The sequence below is a fragment of the Balaenoptera borealis genome (assembly GCF_965194805.1).
Source record: "Balaenoptera borealis genome assembly, chromosome: 16".
Taxonomy (NCBI): Eukaryota; Metazoa; Chordata; class Mammalia; order Artiodactyla; family Balaenopteridae; genus Balaenoptera; species Balaenoptera borealis.
Genome location: NC_138872.1, coordinates 51,026,283 through 51,047,727, shown reverse-complemented (window position 1 = coordinate 51,047,727; position 21,445 = coordinate 51,026,283). Strand labels below are relative to the sequence as shown.

The 21,445-nt window shown below is 57.9% G+C and overlaps 1 protein-coding gene across 3 annotated transcripts; it reads right to left on the bottom strand.

The window, feature by feature from the left end:
• Nucleotides 1-1,052: 1,052 nt before the first annotated feature.
• Nucleotides 1,053-16,605, bottom strand: UBE2I (ubiquitin conjugating enzyme E2 I). Of its 3 annotated transcripts, none has more exons than XM_082361087.1 (7): nucleotides 16,583-16,605; nucleotides 10,285-10,360; nucleotides 10,030-10,113; nucleotides 8,999-9,071; nucleotides 4,399-4,508; nucleotides 4,195-4,274; nucleotides 1,053-1,678 (listed from the first exon to the last, which is right to left on the bottom strand). In XM_082361087.1, exons 2-7 carry the CDS (start codon nucleotides 10,348-10,350, stop codon nucleotides 1,615-1,617), a joined length of 477 nt encoding a protein of 158 aa, XP_082217213.1. In that variant the 5' UTR covers nucleotides 10,351-10,360; nucleotides 16,583-16,605; the 3' UTR covers nucleotides 1,053-1,614. The 3 variants fall into 3 exon arrangements, with proteins under 3 accessions (XP_082217213.1, XP_082217211.1, XP_082217212.1); XM_082361085.1 differs by lacking the exon at nucleotides 16,583-16,605 and adding an exon at nucleotides 16,172-16,327; XM_082361086.1 differs by lacking the exon at nucleotides 16,583-16,605 and adding an exon at nucleotides 14,054-15,733.
• Nucleotides 16,606-21,445: the final 4,840 nt, after the last annotated feature.

The following is a 21,445-nucleotide window of genomic DNA, read 5'->3' as shown; positions in this document are numbered from 1 at the left end:
AGTGAGCTGGGAAGGAAGGCACTGGGGCCTTGAGCCATAGGTGCTGTGGGCTCAGGGGCCCCCAACTTCCACCACGATCCTGTTGCCGGGTCACGTTTTCCAAGGCGAGCCTTGGCCCTTCCTGACCAGGGGCCCGGGTGACCAGTCCTCCTCAAGCTCTTATGGGGATCACCCCGCCCCTGGGTCTGTGGGCCGGAGCCACAGGTACAGGGGTCCCCCAGCGAGGGTCTTCAGGGTGGGAGGGCAGGCCGGCTCCAGGCCTCGTTGGGACCCGGAGGCCAAGTACCCGCCTTGGTAGTGCCGGGGTGCAGGACACGGGCCCGGCCCCCTCTGCCACTTCCCGGCTCCATCTTCGGCACCTCCAGCTGAGCCGGGACCCAGGCCCGCTTCCGACAGCATTGAGGATGTCGAAGTTCTGCAGCGGCCTCATCCGCAGTGCTTTGAGAGCGGCCTCCAGGCAGAGCAGGATGCTTCAGGAAAAGGGAAGAGCTTGAGGGGCAGGCGGTGGCCGGGTTGCTGCTCTTTCAGGCTGTCCTGGTACCAGGACCACCTGCGTCTGGCGGGGACACGGGGACGCTGATGCGCGAGCACAGGAGTGGGGGTTGGTGGGAGTTGCGGGGAGGGATGGCGCAGGTGCTACATGTAGAGGCTGGGGCAGCTGCTGAGGCCAGGGCGCTGCTGGGCAAGAGGAGGCCACACGCCTCACCCACAGGCTGGGCTCCATTGCCAGGGCCCAGCCACCCTCAGCCGCCTGCGATGGCACTGAGGGGGCGAGATGCTTGAACGGCAGTCCTCCCCGGGCCCGCCTGGCCTGGGTTAGGCATCTCGTCCTCCTGATGGCCCAGGCGGTGCAAGCTTTACAAGGGTCTCGATGCCAGTTCCAACCTGACCAGACCAGAACTCTCTAGCACTCTGCAACCCAGAGCCCTGGCATCGGGGGGGGGGGGGGGAAGAATACACAGCACTATTTACAGAGGATGGGGCCGAGTGTGGGGTGCTGGGCACACTGAGGTCACCTCCTCACTTTTAATGATGATAATGCAACAAAAACCTTTATATAAACAGTTTATTTACTCTAAACAGCAACACAGACAAACGCCATATAAACACAAAGGAAGTGATGCGGAAACGCGACGCTGGCTGACTGTGGATCTGAGGCTCGTAAGCAACACAAGCCGGGCTCTGGGAGAGGAGGCGGCAGGGCGGGGCAGATCTGATTTTCTGTTTCGTGCAGCCAGCTGAAGGCTAAGTGCAGCTCTAGACGGCGTGAAGCATGCCTGCATCCGCGAGCAAAGGAACTAGCTCCTTGGGACTCATTGAAGTATAAAAGTTTGTAATTTTACAGCAGTTGAAATACTGACATCAATATTAAAATAAAAGCAAGTTTTACATAACAATCAAAAATACAAAAGACTGAAGGAAGAGACCCTGTATGAAAAACTGGGCGATTCAGCGAGCCGAGACTGTACCAGTGGCGGAAATGGAAAATGGCGCCCGCCCAACCCTCCCCAGGTGACCAGTAATTGTAGAGAGCAACGTTAGGTTTGCAAAAATGTTGTAAACAAGTTCTTGCCACACCAATCCCTTCCTTTTTATGATGCCACAGGTCGCTGCTTATGAGGGAGCAAACTTCTTGGCTTGTGCTCGAACCCTTTTCTCGTATTCCACTCTGTTTTGGCTGAGAAGGTCAAAAGAGAGACATGTTAGAAGGTGCGGCCGCTGCCCGAGGGCGCCCAGGAAGCCTGGAGCGCGCATGGGTGAGGAGGTCTCGGGGGCACCGGTCCTGGGCCAAACTGGGAGGAGGGTGAGCCCTGTGGGTTTGCCGGTCTAGCCAGCGACCAGCAGCTTCTTTCCCTACCTCTGAGGCAGCATCCATCATACTCGTCACTGGAGGAAACAGATCTCCCAGTACCATCTGCTTCAAAACCAGACACAAACCTCTGGGGGGTTTGCCCTCGGCTCTCAGTACCGCGGGAGAAGGTGCGAGCAGCTTACGGCGGCCAGGCAGGACCCCAGCTGGGGCTCTAGGGTGAGAACCACCGCTGATAAAAGGGGCCAGTGTGCATCACCCAGAGGGGAGACATTTGCAGACAGGGTTCCTGGATACCCAGTGCTGGGGCTGGTCAGTGACCCTCACGAAGGTGTGCAAAGCCCCTGATAAGAAAGTCAGGGGTCCTTCCAAACTGTGCTGTGCAACCAGTGAGGCCCCTCAGAGCGCAGCCCACGGCCTGAGGCCGTGTAACCACAGCCCGAGGCCGTGTAACCACAGCCCAGGCGTGGGGTGGCTGAAGCTCCTCAGCTGCACCACGGTGCCGACGGCTCCAGTGCCCAGGACCCTGCCTGTGGCCTCCCTGGGGAATGGCTGCAGCGCCAGCAGCGGGAGAGGCAGAGCTGCCGGTGCGGCCCTGTGCTGGTCCGGCGCCAAGGAGGCTGGTGTGGCCCTGAGAGCTGGAGAGCGAGGTCACAGGACCAGCGCCTACAGTGGTCTGAGCGCACCCACCCCCGGCCCCTGACCTTTGACCCTGGCTCCCAGTGTTGTGTCAAGCCCAGGCCACCACAGCCCCAGGGCGGAGGCAGTGGCTGGGGGGGCTTTGGAAGGAGTGGGCAGAACAGCCAAATCCAGCTCCGCCACTGACCAAGTGAAGGCCGGGATGGGGCTGCAGGCACCTGCCAGCGTAGGACGTGCCCTGTGACCTTTTGGAAGCAAGGTGGGAACGCAGGCAGACCCCACCAGCCTGGGCCAGCACCGACCACTCAACCAGAAGAGCCTCGGCGCCTGACGGTGCAGAGCCGTGTCCCATGGTACCTCGGCCACACGCCGCTGCCACCAACACAGGAGACCCAGGAAAACCCGGCTCTGCTCTATGAGCAGCAAGGAGACATCTCGGGCTCGAGGGCCACGCACCTCTGTCGTAAGGGCTCAAGCTCAAACGAGTACCCCAGTGGCCTTATTTACAAAGGGTGCGCGCCAATGGGGCGCGGCAGTGAAAGCACACAGCGCCCAGCTTGAGGTCAGGGCAGGAGTCGCTCACGCTCCACTCGAACCACTGAGCAATGCCCCCTGGCGGGGAGCCCCAGGGAGGAGGCCAGATTGAAGTCCGGAGGGGGTGGGCCAGGGGGCTCTGGGACCTTGGCCCTGCCGGGGGGTGTCTCCTGCCCTTAGACAACACTGGGCTGGGCCCAGAGACCTGACCCATCTTGGGAAGAGAAATACCTCTCCTGCAACGTGGTGCTTCTCTCGGGTGGACTCGGAACAGCTGGGGTGCTGGCTGCTCAGAGCAGCCCGAGGACAGTCTCAGCCTCCGCTTTACCCTCCACCTCCCACTCCAGATGCCCTCCAGGAAGGAACAGGCCCCTGCCTGGCCTCTCCTGAGGGCCAGCCCCTTGGATCCCAGGCCACTGGGGCACCTGGGCACTGTCCCCAGAAAATGCTACACTCCGTTCCCCAGTTCCCCTCAGGTGTGGGCCTGGGTTTCTAAACGTGGGCAGATGGAGCAGTGGGCGTCAGGGCCCCAGCCTAGCTTAAGGCCCCGTCCAGACCAGCCTGGGGAGGACCACAGGCCCACGCGCCACGTTTAACCACTGCTCACCCCAACTACGTCATACCAGGCCTCCTCCCTCATCGTGGAGAGTGGACGCAGGACCCACGTGCCATGCGGGGAAGGACCAGGCATGGAGTGGACGCCTGGCACTGGGGGGTGGGGAGGTAGGGATCACAGCAGCTGGGTGGCCAAGAGCAACCTGATCATCACGCCCCCGCTGACCACCCCCATGGGAGGCACCACACCGAGGCGGGACCAGGAAGAGGGGCTGGAGATGCGGAGAGCAGCAGGAGGGCCGAGGTGGGAGGTCTGGGGTCCCTGGTTGAACTGGGTTGTTGGGACATCCCTCCCTCAGGGCCCCACTCAGGGCGACGTTCCCTCTGAGCTGGACCAGAGTCTCAGGGCCGGCCCGGACACAGCTCAGACACAAAGTGGCCAACACCTGAGCTCCGCTTCCTGACAACCCCCCCCACCCTCCCCGCCACGGGTCACCTGTTTCTGCACACGCAGCTCCCGTGGCTGCAGGACAGCCCGGCTGCCGTGTCTCACCCCCCGACCGCTGCCTCCCAGCCAGGCTGTCAGGGGCAGCCTAGACCAGACTTTAGGGAGGCCAAGAAGAAGTTGCAGCAAACGGGGCTGGATTGCTACTAACCAGTAGATCGTGTAGGCCTCTGCTTGAGCTGGGTCTTGGATATTTGGTTCATTTAGAAGTTCCTGTATTCCTAATAAGATCTGCGTAAGAGACAAAACAAACACAGCAAGGTGGGAGGCCAGCGTGCTGAAAGGCAAACTTTCCCGGGATGGAGGACCACTGGCCCTCGGGCCCTGAAGGGTGGAGGGAGCTCGCACTCCATACCTGCTTAATCGTGATGGCCGGCCTCCAGTCCTTGTCCTCCTCCAGGATGGACAGGCACACTGTGCCCGAGGGGTACACGTTCGGATGAAATAACGGTGGTTCAAACTTGCCTGGAGCAAAGGGAATGAAAGAAACATGTTTCTGGTGGCAGGTGTCTTCCTACCAAGTAATGTCCTGCCCTGACGGTGCCTCTCCCCCTACACTGGGGCACCTGGCTGGTCACCAGGCACCTGGCCAAGAACTACTTAGAAAAACGAAACTGGGCTCTAGGTGGGAGGAGGTGGGAGGAGTAAGCAGTCACCTTCCTGACAGACTCAGAGGGGAAGCCACGTGCTCCTAGGACCCCACCCGGGGTGGCTGGCATTCAGAGCACAGAGCCCCGGATGGCTGCCCCCATGTCCTCCCAGCCAGGCTGTGGCCTGACTCAGGAAGATGGGAAGGGGCCACTGCAGCAGGTGAGGAGGGTCCTGCGGGAGAGCCAAGGGCAGAAACTCAGAGGCCCTTCCAAACAAGTGGCCATTTTCAAAGCAGATCATCCTGCTTCAAAACAGAGGCTTTTAGGACCCCACATTCTTTCTTCAAAAACAAAATAACACAAAGCAAAAAAAGTTAATTTTCTTAAAAAAAAGAAAAAAAGAATACATGTAGGAAATTTGAAAACATAAAAGAGCAGAGAGGGACTTCCCTGATGGTCCAGTGGTTAGGACTCTGCGCTTCCACTGCAGGAGATGTGGGTTCAATCCCTGGTTGGGGAACTAAGATCCTGCATGCCTTGTGACACGGACAAAAAGAATAAAGAAAAAAGGAAAAAAAAAAAAAAAAAAGGCAGGACAAAATTGCTGTAATGAGCCCCACCCAGGGTCCATTAACTCACCTAACGTGTTAGTGTTTTTCTCTCATCTGGGCGCTTTCCCCCTTTCTCTTGATTTTTAAAACATTATTTAATTATACCCAAAAAAGTTCAGCAACTGTAGTACACTTGATGAATTACCAAAAATGAACACACCCACTCATACCAACAGCTTCCAGAAAACTCCCTCCCTCACCTGCCTCATTATCCCAACTTGTACACCTGCCCCGCCTCCAGACCAGGACTCGCGGCTCTACACCCAGGGGTCAGTTTGCACCTTGCTGCCGCACAGGGCTCGCTGGGAGAAGCTGCCCATGGACTTGTCCACCCCACCGTAGGTGCACATCTGAGCTACTACGACTGAAGCTGCAAACACTCCTGAACGTGAATTCTGGTGCACGTGTGTATTTCAACGTGAAAATGCTGGGTTGCAAGGTGTCCGTGTTGAACTTGAGTAGATATTGCTCATTTCCACAGCGGCTGTACCAACTTACATGCCATCAGCAGGGTCTGCATGCTCCCACACTTTGTGACTTTGCCAGCCCCTGGTGGTGTCAGGCACCCTGATAAAATGACAGTGGTTGCCTCTCATGGTTCTGATTTGCATTTTCCTTTCACTCCCTGCGACACACTTGCTGCTTCTTTGGAGAAGCTCTTCTTTAAACCTCTCACACGCTTTTCTTGTTGACTTGCAGATGCTCTTTATATACGTAGGACACAGGCCCTTTGTCAGTTATTTGTCTCCCAGCACCCCCCCAGCCCCTCACCCCCGTCTCAGGTCACTGGCTGCCTTCCCTCTGCACCAGGTCACCCTCCTGACTCCTAACACTGCCATCACATGGACTGTTGACCTCCACAAACGGAACATGGTCCAGCTCCTCGGCATCTGGGAGACTCACTCATGTCACAAACACTCACAGACTCTTCCTTCTCTCTGCTGCAGACTGTCCCACTGTTCATGTGTCCGTTCTACTGTGAACAGACACCTGCGCTGCCCCCAGCTTTTCCCGGACACACGCCGCCCAGGCCTTTCGGTGTGCACACTTTCACTGGGTCTCTCCTCAGTGAACAGCCGGTCCCAGAGCAGGCGTTAAGTGTGGCCTCAGTAGACAAACTGAGAGCTTTCCGAGGGAAGTGCTCTCTAGAGCTGGGCCCCTCCCTCCCCGCTGCCTGCCTGTTCCCGCTGGGTTGTCACTTGCAGGGTCTGGTGATGAGGTCAGGCACCTTCCCCTGTGCCCACTGGCTGGGTGGAGAGCCTCTTTTGTGAAGGGCCTGAGCTAATGGCGGTTTACCCTTTCTCACTGAAGTGCAGATGCTCTTGATGTATTTGGAACGAGAACTGACAAACACATCCCATTTCTCTCCTCCTCACTCTCACTGGTGTCTCCTGGTGAGGAGATGGTCTTGATTTAAAGGCAGTCCAGCTCATCCTTTCTCTCCTTATGGTTAAAGTGCTCTCAGCCCGCCCACGTGATGGAGAGGTCCTCCCGTCGCCTCCACAGCTGTACTTCCCACCGGGCACCAAGATGCGCAGGAGAGCAAGCTCTCCTTCCACTGGGCCCCCACACCTCCCAGAGTCCTCTGTCATCAGCCAAGCCTGTATACGGCTGGCCTCTCTGGACTCTGCCTTGCAGGCCTGCATCTCAGTGTCCCTGCAGCAAGTCTCAGCCCGCTTTCCATCTTGCTGTCCTACGGGTCTGGGTGCTCTTCTCACCCAAGCAGCCTCAGCCTAGGCCTCACAATCCCCCCCCACAAATCTCCAAGGGCATGGCTGTTCTCAGCACCCTGCATTTCCTGCATTTTAGAGTCTGTGTGACAGTTTCCAAAAAAGTCTGCTTGTGTTGTGACTGGGATCACACTGAACCTGCAGAAGAGCTGGGAGAGAACAGGCACATGCACTCACAGTCTTCCAAGCTGTGCACACAGCCTGTCCTGCCAGGGATCAAGGCTGCCTCTGATCCTTGCAGAAACATCTGATCATTTTCAGCGGAGAGGTCTTTTTTGTTGGCCACGCCTCGGGGCTTGTCCTTGGATCTTAGTTCCCCGAGCAGGGATTGAACCCACGCCCTCGGCAGTGAAAGTTGGACCAGAGAATTCCCTTTTAAATTTATATTTATTTATTTTTTTGGCTACATTGGGTCTCAGTTGCAGCACGTGGGATCTTTGTTGGGCATGCAAGATATTTCGTTGCAGCGTGCAGGCTTCTCTCTAGTTGTGGTGTGCGGGTTTTCTCTCTCTAGCTGTGGCACGCAGGCTCCAGAGGGTGTGGGCTCTGTAGTTTGCGGCACGCAGGCTCAGTAGTTGTGGTGCACGGGCTTAGCTGCCCCGCAGCATGTGGGATCTTAGTTCCCTGACCAGAGATCGAACCCATGTCCCCTGCTTTGGAATGTGGATTCTTTACCACTGGACCACCAGGGAAGTCTCCCCTCTTTTAAATTAAATAAAAAATTTTGTGAATTAGTCTTTTATTCAGCAATCTTAGACTCAGAGAAAGATTGTCTGCAGTCTTGTCTTCCAGTTCTTCTGCTGGGATTTCTTTTTCTTGCCTGGCTCTATCTTCTTGGAATTCCAATACAATGTAGAATAGAAGTGATGAAAGTAGCTACAATGTCTCATTTCTTGATTAAAGATACTCTTTTTTTAAAAATTAATTAATTTCTTTGGGCAGCATTGGGTCTATGTTGCTGCACACAGGCTTTCTCTAGTTGCAGCGAGAGGGGGCTACTCTTTTGTTGCAGTGCGCGGGCTTCTCATTGCGGTGGCTTCTCTTGTTGCGGAGCACGGGCTCCAGGCGCGCGGGCTCCAGAGTGAAGGCTCAGTAGTTGTGGCACATGGGCTTAGCTGCTCTGTAGCATGTGGGATCTTCCCAGACCAGGGATCAAACCCATGTCGCCTGCGTTGGCAGGCGGATTCTTAACCACTACGCCATCAGGGAAGTCCCTGATTAAAGATATTCTTTAAGGTAATACCTGTACGTGGCAAAAAAATTCAAACAGCAAAGAACCACCCCAAATGAAATAAGTCTCCATCCCAGTGGTTAACTGTTAGTTTTAGAAATTCTTCTGGTTGTGCCTTTGTAACAGACATCTTGAATTACTGACCACCAGAGTGAACGCTGACACAGTCTTGCCCCACCACGTGCCGGGGGCACTCTTCACATGCTGGGGTATGCGTTAACACACCCAATTAACCAGAGACAGATAGCATTTGCTGATTTCCAGCTACAAAAGGGGAGGGACCTGGGGCCCCTTCTGAGTTTTGCTGAAATGTGTTCCCACGGTCTGGCCACAGCACTATCTCAGATGCAGCCTCGGCCCTTTCTTCCTGCCGCCTTCTCTGGAGACTTCAGCACGCTATCCACTCAGGGTGCACACGCTGCACCACATAAGTATCAAATTCTAACAAGCAACAAAACCCTCTGGGGGGGTGAGGCTCTGGACCGCGGTCCTTCTGCACGTCTACCCCTTCCAGGGCTGGATCTCGGTGGCACTAAGGGCCCACCTCCCAGTGATGAGAGCTGGGATTCTGGGTCTGACACTGGGCCTATTATGTGCACCTCCAGCCACTGGGGGTACAAACAGACTCAAATCCACAGCCAGTCCCAAGGATCAGAGTCCCTGGAGCCACCCCAGGAGCAGAGCAGGACATAACTGAAGCTCCACAGTCCCAAGCTCTCTGAAGAGGACCTTAGATCTCTCTGCTAGAACAAGGCAGAAGCCAACCGACTTCTGAGGACTGCGTTCTACTTACATTTCGGAGGTGAGGATGGATAATCGTCTTTGAACAGCATCCGTAGTTTAAACAAGCCTCCTTCCCACGGAGTCTGTTGGGAAATAAAACTGTGATCAGGTGTGCTGCGGGCCTCTGCGGCGGGCTGGGCCCAGGAGGGGCAAGGGGCTTGCTCTGGCTGCACCCCAGGACGGTGAGGGCCCCCCAGAGGCGGCTCCTAATGGCTCACAGCCCACCACCAGGACTGTTGGGGCCTCCATGACCCCGAGTTGGAAAGGGCCTTCCTTGGAGAGATAGGGGGCCCTGGGGGGCTCCCCCCAACACTGAGTGTGTACAGTGAAGACTTGGCAGGGGACTCCCCTGGGGGGCATTCTGTGAGTCTCCTCCCTCAGGTCCCATGGGTCCCTGGGCAACCTCCCAGTTCCACAGCCCAGCACCCCTCCCCACCCACCACCCCCAGGCCTACTCTTGCTGTATGTTTACAACCAACCATGGTAGGAGAAAATGGAGACGATGAAGCCCTGTCATCACCCAGACACCTCAGGAGTCTCCTCCTTCCTTCCACTTCACCCAAGAGACCCTCCCTCCCAAACGCTTCCAACGTGCCAGTCCTAACGTACCCAGGCACACTCAGGTGAGCGGAGGAGGCAGCACCGTGGCCCATGAGTGCAGGACACGCGGGGCCCCACATGGCTGTCTTAGGTGGCTGATGCCTGGCCTCTGTGTCTAAGGATCTGCAGGTGTCCCAGGCTCAAGACCCACACCCCCCGCGCCTCAGAGCATCGCCATGTCCGGGCTGCTTCAACCTCAGCCCCCCTCCACCCCCTCCAGGGCTCCTCCTGCTCCTGGGACGTGGCAGGGGGGCTGCATGATGCCACCCCTCCCCATCTGCTACAGCCCAGCTCCTTTCTGAATTAAGACTGCCCGGAGGGCCACATGTCACCCTAACCTTGTCCCCCTGGCCAGGGGATGGGACCATGGCCCGCGTGACCATCACAATCATCACACACACTTGAACCTGAGTCCTTCTGAAGGGGGGCAGCCCCTCTTACCCCCTTCTTCCCGGGAATGGCGCACTCCCAGTTCATGAGGTTCATCGTGCCGTCGGGATTTTTTGTTGGGACGGCCACAAAACCCTGAGAGGAAACAACACAGGGCACATCAGTGCCATGGCAGCCGGTTCCCTGCTCCCGGGATAAACCCGCCAGCATCAGCCCAGAGGCCAAATGGCTAACCCACAGGGACCTGAGGTTCTCGTCAAGGGGAAACCATCACCCTGCCACACGCAGAAGTAAAGCTTTCCTTACAAACGGGTGGTCTTTTCTCCAAGCTTTCCTCTCCTGGGCGAGTCTGCTGAGGGCGATCCCCGACATGTTTGCGTCCCTAGAAGAGACGGGCAGAGTGTGCGATGAGCACCGGCAGCCATGGGCCCTCTGCCCCCTCACCCCGTACCCGGCCCAGCCCAACAGACTCGCTTCCAAGAAGCAGGGAAACCAAGGCTCCCACCCGGCCCCACACGCCGCTCTGGACAAGCTGTCACAGCTCCCCCACCCTGGGGGGGGGGGGCGGCGCTCCCAGCCTCCTGGTGCAGGCAGCTCACCAGGGAAGAGGGAGCGGGTCTCCCATCCCCAGGCCCCTATGGCATGCGCTGTGACCTGCATTTCATGGTGACACAGAGCTCCAGAGAAGCAAAGCCCCAGGCCCAGCTCACACAGCTGCCAGGTGCTGCGTGGGGAGGGGGCGCCGTGCACTCCCAGCAGCCACCTGCCCACTAGCCCTGCCCTCTTTGTCCTGTGGCACCCGCTGGAGTGACAGGAACCCCAATTCCACCAGACTCCGTAGCAGAGGCAGGGACAAGATGGGGACGTCCAGAGCGCGGGCCTGAGACCTGGGAGGGGCAGTCACTGAGTGCTCCCCTCTGCCAGTGCAGGGATGTGGGGTTGCTGGCAGGCCTCCGGCCCAGCATCGGGGGCTCAGAATCTAGACTCAGGCCCGGCCAGGAGGAGAGCCCTGGTCCTGGAAGGCAACCAAGAGGAAGGCAGCCCTGGGCAGAGAGCAGTTTAACCATGCAACGGGTGGGGGCTGCACAAGTCCAGAGGCAGCACCCCCCCCACCCCAGCATCCAACAGACCCACCTGTCACCAGGCCTGGGGGCTCGGGCCTTCCCTGGCCCCTGCCACTTTCTCATCCTACAGCCCCACCCTAGGACCCGCTGCCACTCTGCCTGTTGTGAGTGGGCCAAGACCTGTCTCCCAGTGACTTTGGGGAAGTCAACAAAAGGGGGAGGAGGCCCTGCAGCCAGGCTACTCAAAACTCCTGGTCTCTCCAGAATATTGGCTCCCCTGCACCTCTGGACCACAGACCCTCAGGGCTTGGCGGCATCAGCCATTCAGATTCATTGCCCGGAGCCGTCAGCCCATCTCCCAGGTGCTGCTGATGCAGCATACAGACCAGACCGCCAGGCATGTGGCACTCTATCGTAACCCCTGCTGCCCTCGACCTCCTGCCCACGAGAACGCGACCCTTAGGGACTTCCCTGATGATCCAGTGGTTAAGAATCTGCCTTCCAATGCACAGGACGCGGGTAAGATCCCTGATGGGGGAACTAAGGTCCCACGTGCCGCGGGGCAACTAAGCCCACACGCCACAACTAAGACCCGAAAACTTGCTGGAAAATTTGATCCCAAGTGTGTTTGCTGGTCTTCAGAGTCCATGGGAACATTAAAGGTACCCTGAATCAAGTATTTCCATTAAGCAAGCCTTTAACAAGACCGAGGAGAGTGAATCCTACACGAGCATGGCCGGTGGCTTGCCCCCACCCTGCAGGCTTGCACTGGAGGGCCTGGGGACAGGCCCCCTCTGCACCTCTGGCAGGGAAGAGGTCCAGCACCTCGAGTTCCCTCGGACAACACGGGGCACCCTTCGCAACCACAACACGGCTCTCAACCAGGCACAGAAGAACAAACTTCTGACAAACACAGAACTGGAAACCAGCCGTGCTTCCCAGCTGTGCCGGCCCTGACCCAAAGTTGGGGACCACCAAGCCCGTTTTAGACCTGAGAAGGGAAGATCAGAAGTAACCTGCCCACTGAGGGAAGAGCCTCAACTCAAACCCAGGGGGTCTTCCCACTCCCGGCAGGAGGGCTGCTCCTCTCTGCAGCCCCTGCCTCATAATCACTCCTGCAGCCCCCTCCCTTGGCTCAGGCTGACCCCCAAGTGCTCCAGCAATCCAAATCAAAACCTTGTCCCAGCATCTGCTGGGACACTCTGCCCCCAGGCCTCAAACAACACAAACACGCCCATGTTCCTGCAGGAGAGGTGGGGTCAGGTCAACAATGCAACAGCAGACCAGCCGATCACTGGGGCCCTGGGCGGCTACCTCACTGGGCACCAGTTACAAGGGCACGTCCCCAGGCCCAGTGGCCCCATGGAGCCAGGAACTCTGCGGGGATCTGGCTCTTGGACGACTCCCCAAGAAGTAAGCATAGCGGGGGGGGGGGGCAGGTTTGGGATGGCCACCGCGGCCTCCAGCATCACCCAGGAGCCCAGGTCCCAGGAAGTGGGGTGAGTTACTGCAAAACACCAGAGCAACGGGATGTGGTGTGTCATCAAGAAACACATATACTCATGTCATCGTGAAAAAAAGCGAGGATCAAAAATCAAAGCCTGGGGCTTCCCTGGTGGCGCAGTGGTTGAGAATCTGCCTGCCAATGCAGGGGACACGGGTTCGAGCCCTGGTCTGGGAGGATCCCACATGCCGCGGAGCAACTAGGCCCGTGAGCCACAACTACTGAGCCTGCGCGGCTGGAGCCTGTGCTCCGCAACAAGAGAGGCCGCGATAGTGAGAGGCCCGCGCACCGCGATGAAGAGTGGCCCCCGCTTGCCGCAGCTAGAGAAAGCCCTTGCACAGAAACGAAGACCCAACTCAGCCAAAAATAGATAAATAAATAATAAAAATAAAGGAATTCCTTTTAAAAAAAAAAAAAAAAAAAAAAAAAAAAAAAAAAAATCAAAGCCTGGGCTTCCCTGGTGACACAGTGGTTAAGAATCCGCCTGCCAATGCAGGGGACATGGGTTCGAGCCCTGGTCGAGCACATGCCACGGAGCAACTAAGCCCCTGCACCACAACTACTGAGCCTGCACTCTAGAGCCCGTGCTCCACAAGAGAAGCCACAATGAAAAGCCCGCACACGGCAACGAAGAGAAGTCCCAGCTCGCCACAACTAGAGAAAGCCCGCGTGCAGCAACAAAGACCCAACACAGACAAAAATAAATAAAATAAATAAATTTATATTTAAAAAAAAATCAAAGCCCCCCACTCAGCAGGCATGGTGACAGGAGCTGTTGCCCTGGCGGCACTCTGACCCGAGCACACCTTCTAAAAGGCTATAACCCTGCCCAACCTCAAGATTAAGTCCAAGACAAGTAACACCAGGCCTGCACCCAAAACAGAATTTCTCTTTGCCACCCCCCAACCCCAGAGCTCTGGTCTGCCCGCTTCCTCCCCATCCGTGGACCCGACCATCAGGAACATGTCTAGGATCTCCTTCCCAGGATGGCACACCTTTGTCTGCTATTTTCATTCATTCATGCAACATAAATTGACGAATGGTTATGAGTGTCGCTGCCCGGATGGCTGACATGGGGAGAAGTGCTAGGTGCCAGGAGACACAAAGCAGGATGACTACGAGACGGGCGGCACCTGGGTCCTAATGGTGGTCAGGTGGCTGCCTGGACACAGCCTGCAGCAATGGGCTCAGTGCAGGAAGAGAAGAAAGAGCCGGAAGGGTGGGCACTGGTCCTGAGGGCCTGGGATTGCCTGAGGGAGGCGGGGAGACGCAGGGGATCAGGGCACAGGAGAGTGCCAGCCGCTTTTGTCTTTAAGACTCTCTCTTGTCGGAGGCTAGGGCAGTAACCCCCGAGTCTGAAAAACCTTCATTCCTGAGACTTTCTCAAACCCTTCAAATGGCTCTTCTAAAGAGAACTCAACCCCACCTCATCCCCAGGGCTGGTGGGAACGACCCCCCCCACAGGGGGCTTGAGAGATGTGGAGGATGTCCACAGCAAGCCCCTCACCAGCCAGGGCAGAGCACGCAGCATAGGCTGGCGGCCACCTCTGAACTAATGAACGCAGAAATTCAGCAGCAGAAGACAAGCAGCTGGCGTGAGGTTCCTGAGTCTGTGCTCGGCCAGGTGTCAAGACTGGTTTCTGGAGCCCCAGGGCAGCGCTCTGGACGCCGAGGATCCGTGGATTCCGGAATGGGCAAGCCAGCACTCGGGCGGCTCTGGAGGGGCAGGGCTGGGCCAGGACGCAGGCGAGGCCAGCAGGGCAATCCTGAGCACCGCCTGTCTGCTGACCGCGTGCCAGGACCCCACCACAGGCCACCTCTTCTGCTGACAACGGACAAAGCTGCCTCTGCAGGCCCTGTCCAAGCACCAGCTGTGGTTGTCTCAGGTGCGAAAGGTAATGGGGGGTGGGTCCCCACAGAAGTTCCTGCAGCCCCTTCCTTAGGGGTGCCAATGGACCAGAGCGGGAACCAAAAAGACCGCTTCCACCACCAGGGCAAACAGCCACAGGTGCACACCTGCACTGTCCCAGGCAGAGGTCTGGCCTCCTGCTCCCCAGAAGAAAGCAGCCAATTTGGTACATTTTAATTACAACATGGAGCCACTCCTTCAGAATCCCACTTAGGATCGAATCTGCCTTCCCCAAACGACAGAGAGGCACTTAAGGAGCAGTTAAGTGTTACTAGACGCTTTAGAACAGCAAAATCATTAAGATATGAAGATAAGATATCTATGAACTGCTAGAGAGAGCCTGCAGGGGAGGACCCGGGTTCTCCAGGGAGACCCTGGAAATCTGCCGTCATCTTCTTCCAGATCAGGCTGTACTTGAACCCGCTCTTCTAGTTGACAGCACAGACTTCAGAGCCACTTACTGGCTGCACATGTGGGCGAGTGGCTTCTCTCCCCCACCCTCAACCTTCTCACCTGTAAAATGGACAATAGCACTGTGACCCCCACAGGTTGACTGGGGATAAAACTGATAAAGGATCAGAAGCCCTGGATGGGTCTTTTTCACCCAAACGTAAACTCCCCAGGGGAAGCCACTAGCTTCACCTGATGCAGGCACCCTGCACTCAGGAGACACTCCAGACCAGGTGCAGTTCTCTGTTCTTTCCTGACATTACTTCCTAGGACCCCAGGCCGTTTCTGAAGCAAGGCCCCAAACCCCCAGCAAGACTCACCAGACAAAGGTGCAACAAGATACAGAATTCACGCCTAAACCACCCGAAAGGCCATAAACAAGTCAGGACAAACTTGGGATCCATCTCCCTTTTCTGTTGGATAGGTTTTCTACCCAAAGGCACGGTTTCCTTAAGAGCAAGAAACATTTAGGACTACAGGCTTTAAAAGGAGACCAACAAAAGCCAGCTCCGCAAACACAGAACAGTAACTTTGCTAACTGAGGAACTAAGCTTACTTCCAAATCATACAAACCAGACCAACTAATTCCGTGATTTAGGAGCAGGTGCTAGTCGTTACCATGATCCCAGCTAATCATTGCCTCGCCTTCCTCCTACTCGCCTAACTACCAGTTCCAGCCTCCGTGCAATTGGTACAAAGCAGGCTTGAGAGTGAATCTCCCCGTAAAGGGGAGTGCTAACACTCAGTGTCCCACCAACTGGGAGCGGAGCTCCGGAGGCGCAAGAGCTCGGACTTGTTTTCATTTCTAGACATCACACGCCACCCCCCAAACGCGCCCGCGTTTCTGCAGCGCGCGGCTTTGCACTCTTTGTGCGGTGCGTCCTCTCCCGGGCTGGAACGCGCCACAGGTTCGCGCGCACACCTTGACCCCGGAAACGCTCCGCCTTGGCGGAGGGCTCGGCGCTCCTGTCACCGCGGCCCGAGCGGCGGGCGCCGTCTGCGGCCCCGGACGCGACTCGCGCGCCGCGACCTGCCCGAGCGCGCGCCCGAGCGAACGTCCCCCGCCCCCCCGGGCCGCGGCTCGGGCCGCGGGCCGGTGAGCCCAACGGGCCGGCCCCCGCCACGGCGTCAGCAGCCCGGGGCGGGCCGGTTCCCGGGAGCGGGCCGGGCCGCGGGTGGAGGGCGCCCGCCCGGCCGGGCCCGACGGCGGCGGAGGCCGCGGCCCGCCGAGGCCTGGCCCCCGGCCCGTCCGCCCCGCGCGCTCACCTCGGGCGGCCGCGGCCCGGCGAGCGAGGCGGACGAGACGGCGGCGGCGGCGCTCCCTTTGTCTCGGGACTTCCCTCCCGAGCCCGCTCCGCGCGCAGCCCGAGCGCTCGAGGACCCCGGCGCGGGCGGGGCGGGGCGGGGCCTGCGAGGCCTGCCCGCCGCGCGCCTGCCCCGCAACCCGTTGCCGCCGCCGCACGCCCCGCGCCGCCCGCTAGGCCGTTCGCCGCCCGCCGCCCGCGTTGCGCCGCCGCGCGCCCGCGCCCCGGGCCCGGCCCGGGAGCCCGGCCCGGGGGCGGCTTTCCAGTCAGGCGGCGCCCTGGACACCTGCGCCCTTAAAGGAGCCGCGTCCCCGATGTGAGGGAGCGTCTGCAAACTCCCCCTCGCGGGGCACGCGTCCACCCGAGGACACACCGGCGAGCGGCGGGGTAACGGGGAGGCCGAGATCTCCAAGGGCTCCCCGGATGCCCCGCGGGCACCTCCCCGGGCACGGCTCCCAGAGGTCTCCTTGAGGCTAGGATCCGGGGCCGGGGAGCAAAGACCACTGAGGCCTAGGGATCCCCGAAGCGTCGCAGCAAGGTGACGATCCCTCGCGTACGGCCCGCTGTGAAGCCCCTTGCAATTGGCCAGTTCGGGGCTCTGGGCGGGGCGTTTATCGAATCTGCCCAATGAGCAGACCCCGTACAAAAGGCCGAGTGCTGGCCCGACCGACGGAAGGAGAAGTGTGGACGCTCCCTAACCCGGGGGCTGGCCCTGGGGGGAGGGGCGTCGGGGCTGCGAGCGGGTGGGGGAGGGGAAGGGAGGCCGGCCGAATCACGGCCCCATCCCTGCCGTCCCGGTCTCGGGTCCACCCTGAACCTGTGTGCGAACGCGGGTCCTTCCCGGCCACGCTGGGCGCCTCCCCGTCGGGCGGCCCCTGACCCCTGTCCCCCGGCTCGCGGTGGGAGAGGGCGCTTTCCAAGGTCAGGCCGCCCCGCCCTTGGGCGCTTTGGGATCAGGTGGCGAGAGGTGTCCCGGGCCCCGACCCGGGCCGCGCGGCCGGTGCAGGGCTCCTGGCGGCCCTGGACAGCAGAGGGGGCTTGCTTTCATTCACTGCTTCTTTCCTTTTCACAGTCTCCCTCTGTCTCCTTCCTCCTTCCTCCTTCCTCCCTCCATTTCCTTGCATTCCTCCTCCCCACCCCAGTCCCCTAGTTGGCACTGTGCTGGGACTGTTGGCCTCCAGGGCAGGGACCCTAGGTCTGGTGTCCCAAGGCCCACATCTGGCCCAAAGCTCTCAGCGGGTGTTTAGTGGATGAATTGCGTGTGCTCCCAGCAGTTCTGTTATTCTGGGGGAGTACAGTGAGGAAGGCCACAAGCCCTGAGATGGGGGGTGGGCAGCGGTGTGTGTGTCGGGGGTAGTCTGCTGGGTCTGGTGGCTCTGTTGGGCTGGAGAGGGGGTCTGTCTAGGGTACTTCCTGGTCAGCAGTGGCCCAACGAGAGGGCCTGGTTATAGTGATTGGGGTCCCAGGTAACCAAGGCCAGAGGGCCCGGCCCCCTTGAGCCGCATGTGAGCATTCCAAGTCTCTCCTAGGCTCTGAAGTCCAGAGGGGCTGCCCACTCCTGGGTCCCCACAGTGACCCAGTGTGGGCCTGGTCTGAGGTGCTGCCTCACTTTGTCCCTCCATTGAGGCAAATGCCAGGATCAGGGATTGTCTGAGACATCTGTTCTCTGGGTCCCCAGCCCTGGTTCGCTGGCTCTGAGTGGTCCTGGAAGTGTGCATTTTAACAAGTGCCCCAGGTGGGCCTGCTGCACAGCACCTGGCTGCAGAGCTCCACTTTGAGGAACCCCAGGAGCATGGGCCTCAGGTGCCAGTGCCATCTTTCTTGTGAGGATACCAGGAGGTTTGCACAGGGCTGCATGAGGAAGGCACCCAGCAAGTAGCCGTGGCCAGTGAAAGGTGATGGCCATTGCTGGAGGAAGGAGAGGAGAACTAGGGGCCCACATGGGCTCTGCACAGCTAAGGGGGCAAAGAGAGGGTAGGGCTCACAGTGAGGTGGGGGGAGGTGGGCTGGAGGGGTGATGGTGGGTATAGTGTGAGGAGGCAGACTGGAAGTGGCATGTGGTTGTGGAGGGCCTGGGCCTGATCCTGTGGGCCATGGGGAGCCATAGAAGGTTGTGGAGCAGGAGATGCAAGACAAGGTCCTGGTTCTTTGTGGTGAGGGGACATCCGGAGGTGGCGGAGGTGTGGCCCTCAGCCCAGGTGGCTGAGTTCCAACCAGCAGAGAGAACTCCTATCCCAGTGGAAGGTGGTGTGGGGTCCTCATGCTGGGGGGGAGAGAGGGTGCTGGGATCGTTGGAGAGAGGAGGGACGTTTAGCTGGAGGGTGGGTTGGAGGAGGGTAGGGGGTGGGCAGGCTCTGGAATCCTCAGCCTTCAGAAGCCTTCTGTGGAATCCTCAGCCTTCAGAAGCCTTCTGTGAGCAGCCTGCACCCCTGCACACAGGTTCTCCATGGTGGCCTCTCGGTGGTCCCCTCATCAGTCATTCACAAACGTGTATCCAGAACTGATACTCCGTGAAGAAGCACACTGCCATGTTGTAGGTAGGGCCACATGGCATGGAACAGGGGGTGACATCCAGGAACTGAGAATGGCCCCCCACTGACAGCCAGCAAGAAAGCAGGGACCCCAAGTCTTCAATAGCAAGAAGCTGACAGCTGCCAACAACCAGGGAGTCTGCGGGAGACCCTGAGCCCCAAGAGGATGGGAGAAGGTGACCCCAGTCTTCCGAGACCCTGAGCAGGGGACCCCACTAAGCCAGGGCTTCTGATGCACAGAAACCAAGATTAAAAAAAAAAAAGGTGCCTTCTTTAAAGCCACTGAGTTTGTGGTGACTTGTTACACAGCAAGCGCTGACTAAAGCACCTGGGTTAGACAGGGAGGTCTCTGAGGAGGCGACCTCCAAACAGGCCTGTGGGGAGGGCTGGGGGAAGAGCCTTCCCGGCAGAAAGAGCGGGAGGTGGGGTGAGTAGGGAAAGGCCAGTGTGTATGGGGCAGAGCAAGCAGGCGGGAGGGGAGGAGGGGAAGGGGTGGGGTGGGACAGTCAGTTGAGACCAGACCACAAGTGACATTTCCACTGTGCTGGGGAGTTTGCTGTGTCCAAAGTGCAACAGTTCTCGTGAGAGAGGGGGGATTTGATTGGGTCCAGCTCCCTGGGTACAAAGGAGAAACTGAGGCTTGCAGAGGGGGAGGGCTTTGTACAGTGTCAGTGAATATGAAGCCCTGGGGAAGGATTCTGGCTGACTGAGCCAGGTCATGTGCCCACCATGTGGGGAGGGGGTAAGTGTGATTGGGAGCTGCCTAAAGTAGGGGCACCCCCAGCTCCTCCAGGTGCCTGCTGAGGGTTAGGCCATGGGAGGTTTGTGTGCAAGGGCTGCTGCTCCAGGGGCTGGGTTAAAAAGGAAGAAAGTCCACATGCAAAAGAGTGAAGTTGGATCCCTACCTCACACCACATACAAAACCAACTCAAAGACCTAAACATAAAAGCTAAAACTATAAAACTCGTAGAAGAAAACGGGAAAACCTTCATGACACTGAATTTGGCAATTATTTCTTGGATGTGACACCAAAAGCACAGGCAGGTAAAGGAAAAAACTAGATGAATCCAACTTCATCAAGAGTTAAAACTTTTGGGACTTCCCTGGTGGCGCAGTGATTGAGAATCCCCCTGCCAATGCAGGGGACACGGGTTCGATCCCTGGTCCGGGAAGATCCCCCATGCTGCAGAGCAACTAAGCCCATGTGCCTGAGCCCATGTGTACTGAGCCTGCACACCTAGAACCTGTGCTCCACAACAAGAGAAGCCACTGCAACTAGAGAAGCCACCGCAATGAGAAGCCAACTCAATGAGAAGCCTGCGCACTGCAACGAAGAGTAGCCCCCGCTTGCCACAACTAGAGAAAGCCCGCACACAGCAAGGAAGACCCAATGCAGCCAAAAATAAATAAATAAATTTATTTAAAAAAAAAAAAAAAAGATTGAAAACTTTTGTGCATCGAAGGACATTATTGACAGAGTAAAAAGGCAACCCATAGAATAGGAGAAAATATTTGCAAATTACGTATCTGATAAGGGGTTAATATTTAGAATATATAAAGAACTCCTACAACTCAACATCAACAAAACAAACCCAGTTCAAAAATGGGCAAAGTGTCTGAAAAGACATTTCTCCAAAGAAGACATACAAATGGCCAATAAGCACGTGAAAAGATGCTCAACACCACTAGTCACTAGAGAAATGCAGATCAAACCCCTCTAAAATACCACCTCACACCCATTGGATGGTAATTTTAAAAACAAACAAACTGGACTTCCCTGGCCTCCAGTGGTTAATTAAGACTGCGCTTTCACTGCAGGGGGTATGGGTTCGAACCCCGGTCAGGGAAGTTCTGCATGCTGCTGCGGTGCGGCAAATAAATAAATAAATAAATAAATACAGGAAATAATGAGCATTGGCAAGAATGTGGAGAAATGGGAAACCTTGTGCATTGCTGGTGGTTATGTAAAATGATGCAGTTGCTGTGGAAAAATCTGGAAGGCGGGAAGGCCAGGGGTTTGGGAAGGGCTGCATCTGTTTCCCTGAGCTTGGGAACAGCCCTCGGAGGATGAGGAGCCCCATCTTTCGGCTCTGGGGGTATATGTGGATTGCAGGGGGTGCTGGGAGGCACTGGATGGGTGCCCACATCTCCCCAAAGTCTCCCTCTCCTCAGGCCCAGCCCCAGTGCCCTCTGCTTCGTCCTCCAGGCTCTGGTGGGCAGTGCTGCCCTCAGGCTCTCCAGGTCCATAGAGGACACCCCCTGAGTCTCTGACAGTCTCCCCCACTGCAGTCCAGTTGAGCCAGGCTGAGCCCTTCACAAGATGTTCCTAAGTAGCAGTGACTCAGCTGTGACGGGTTCTACTGCTCCCTTTTCAAGGGGCTCCCCTTGCAAGCTCCCCGAGGGAACCCTCTGACCTGAAAGGGCTGGGGCACCTCTCAGACCCCCGCATGGCTCCTCAGGCCCTGGCCTGGCCCCACAGGGCCCAGAGGATGCTTTCTAGAGGCCCAAGCTGGGATGCTGGGGCCGTGTGATAGTGTCACCCCTCCATCTGTGCAAGTGTTAACCCGGTCAGGGCCCCCGAGCTTGCTTGTCTCATCCACTGGATGGTTTTGTACATTAGAACAGGAAGGAGCAAAGTCTGGGACTGTCTCTGATTGCCTGTGCCGTGACCTGTGGGTGTGATTGCTTTTCTGTGTCCCAAATGA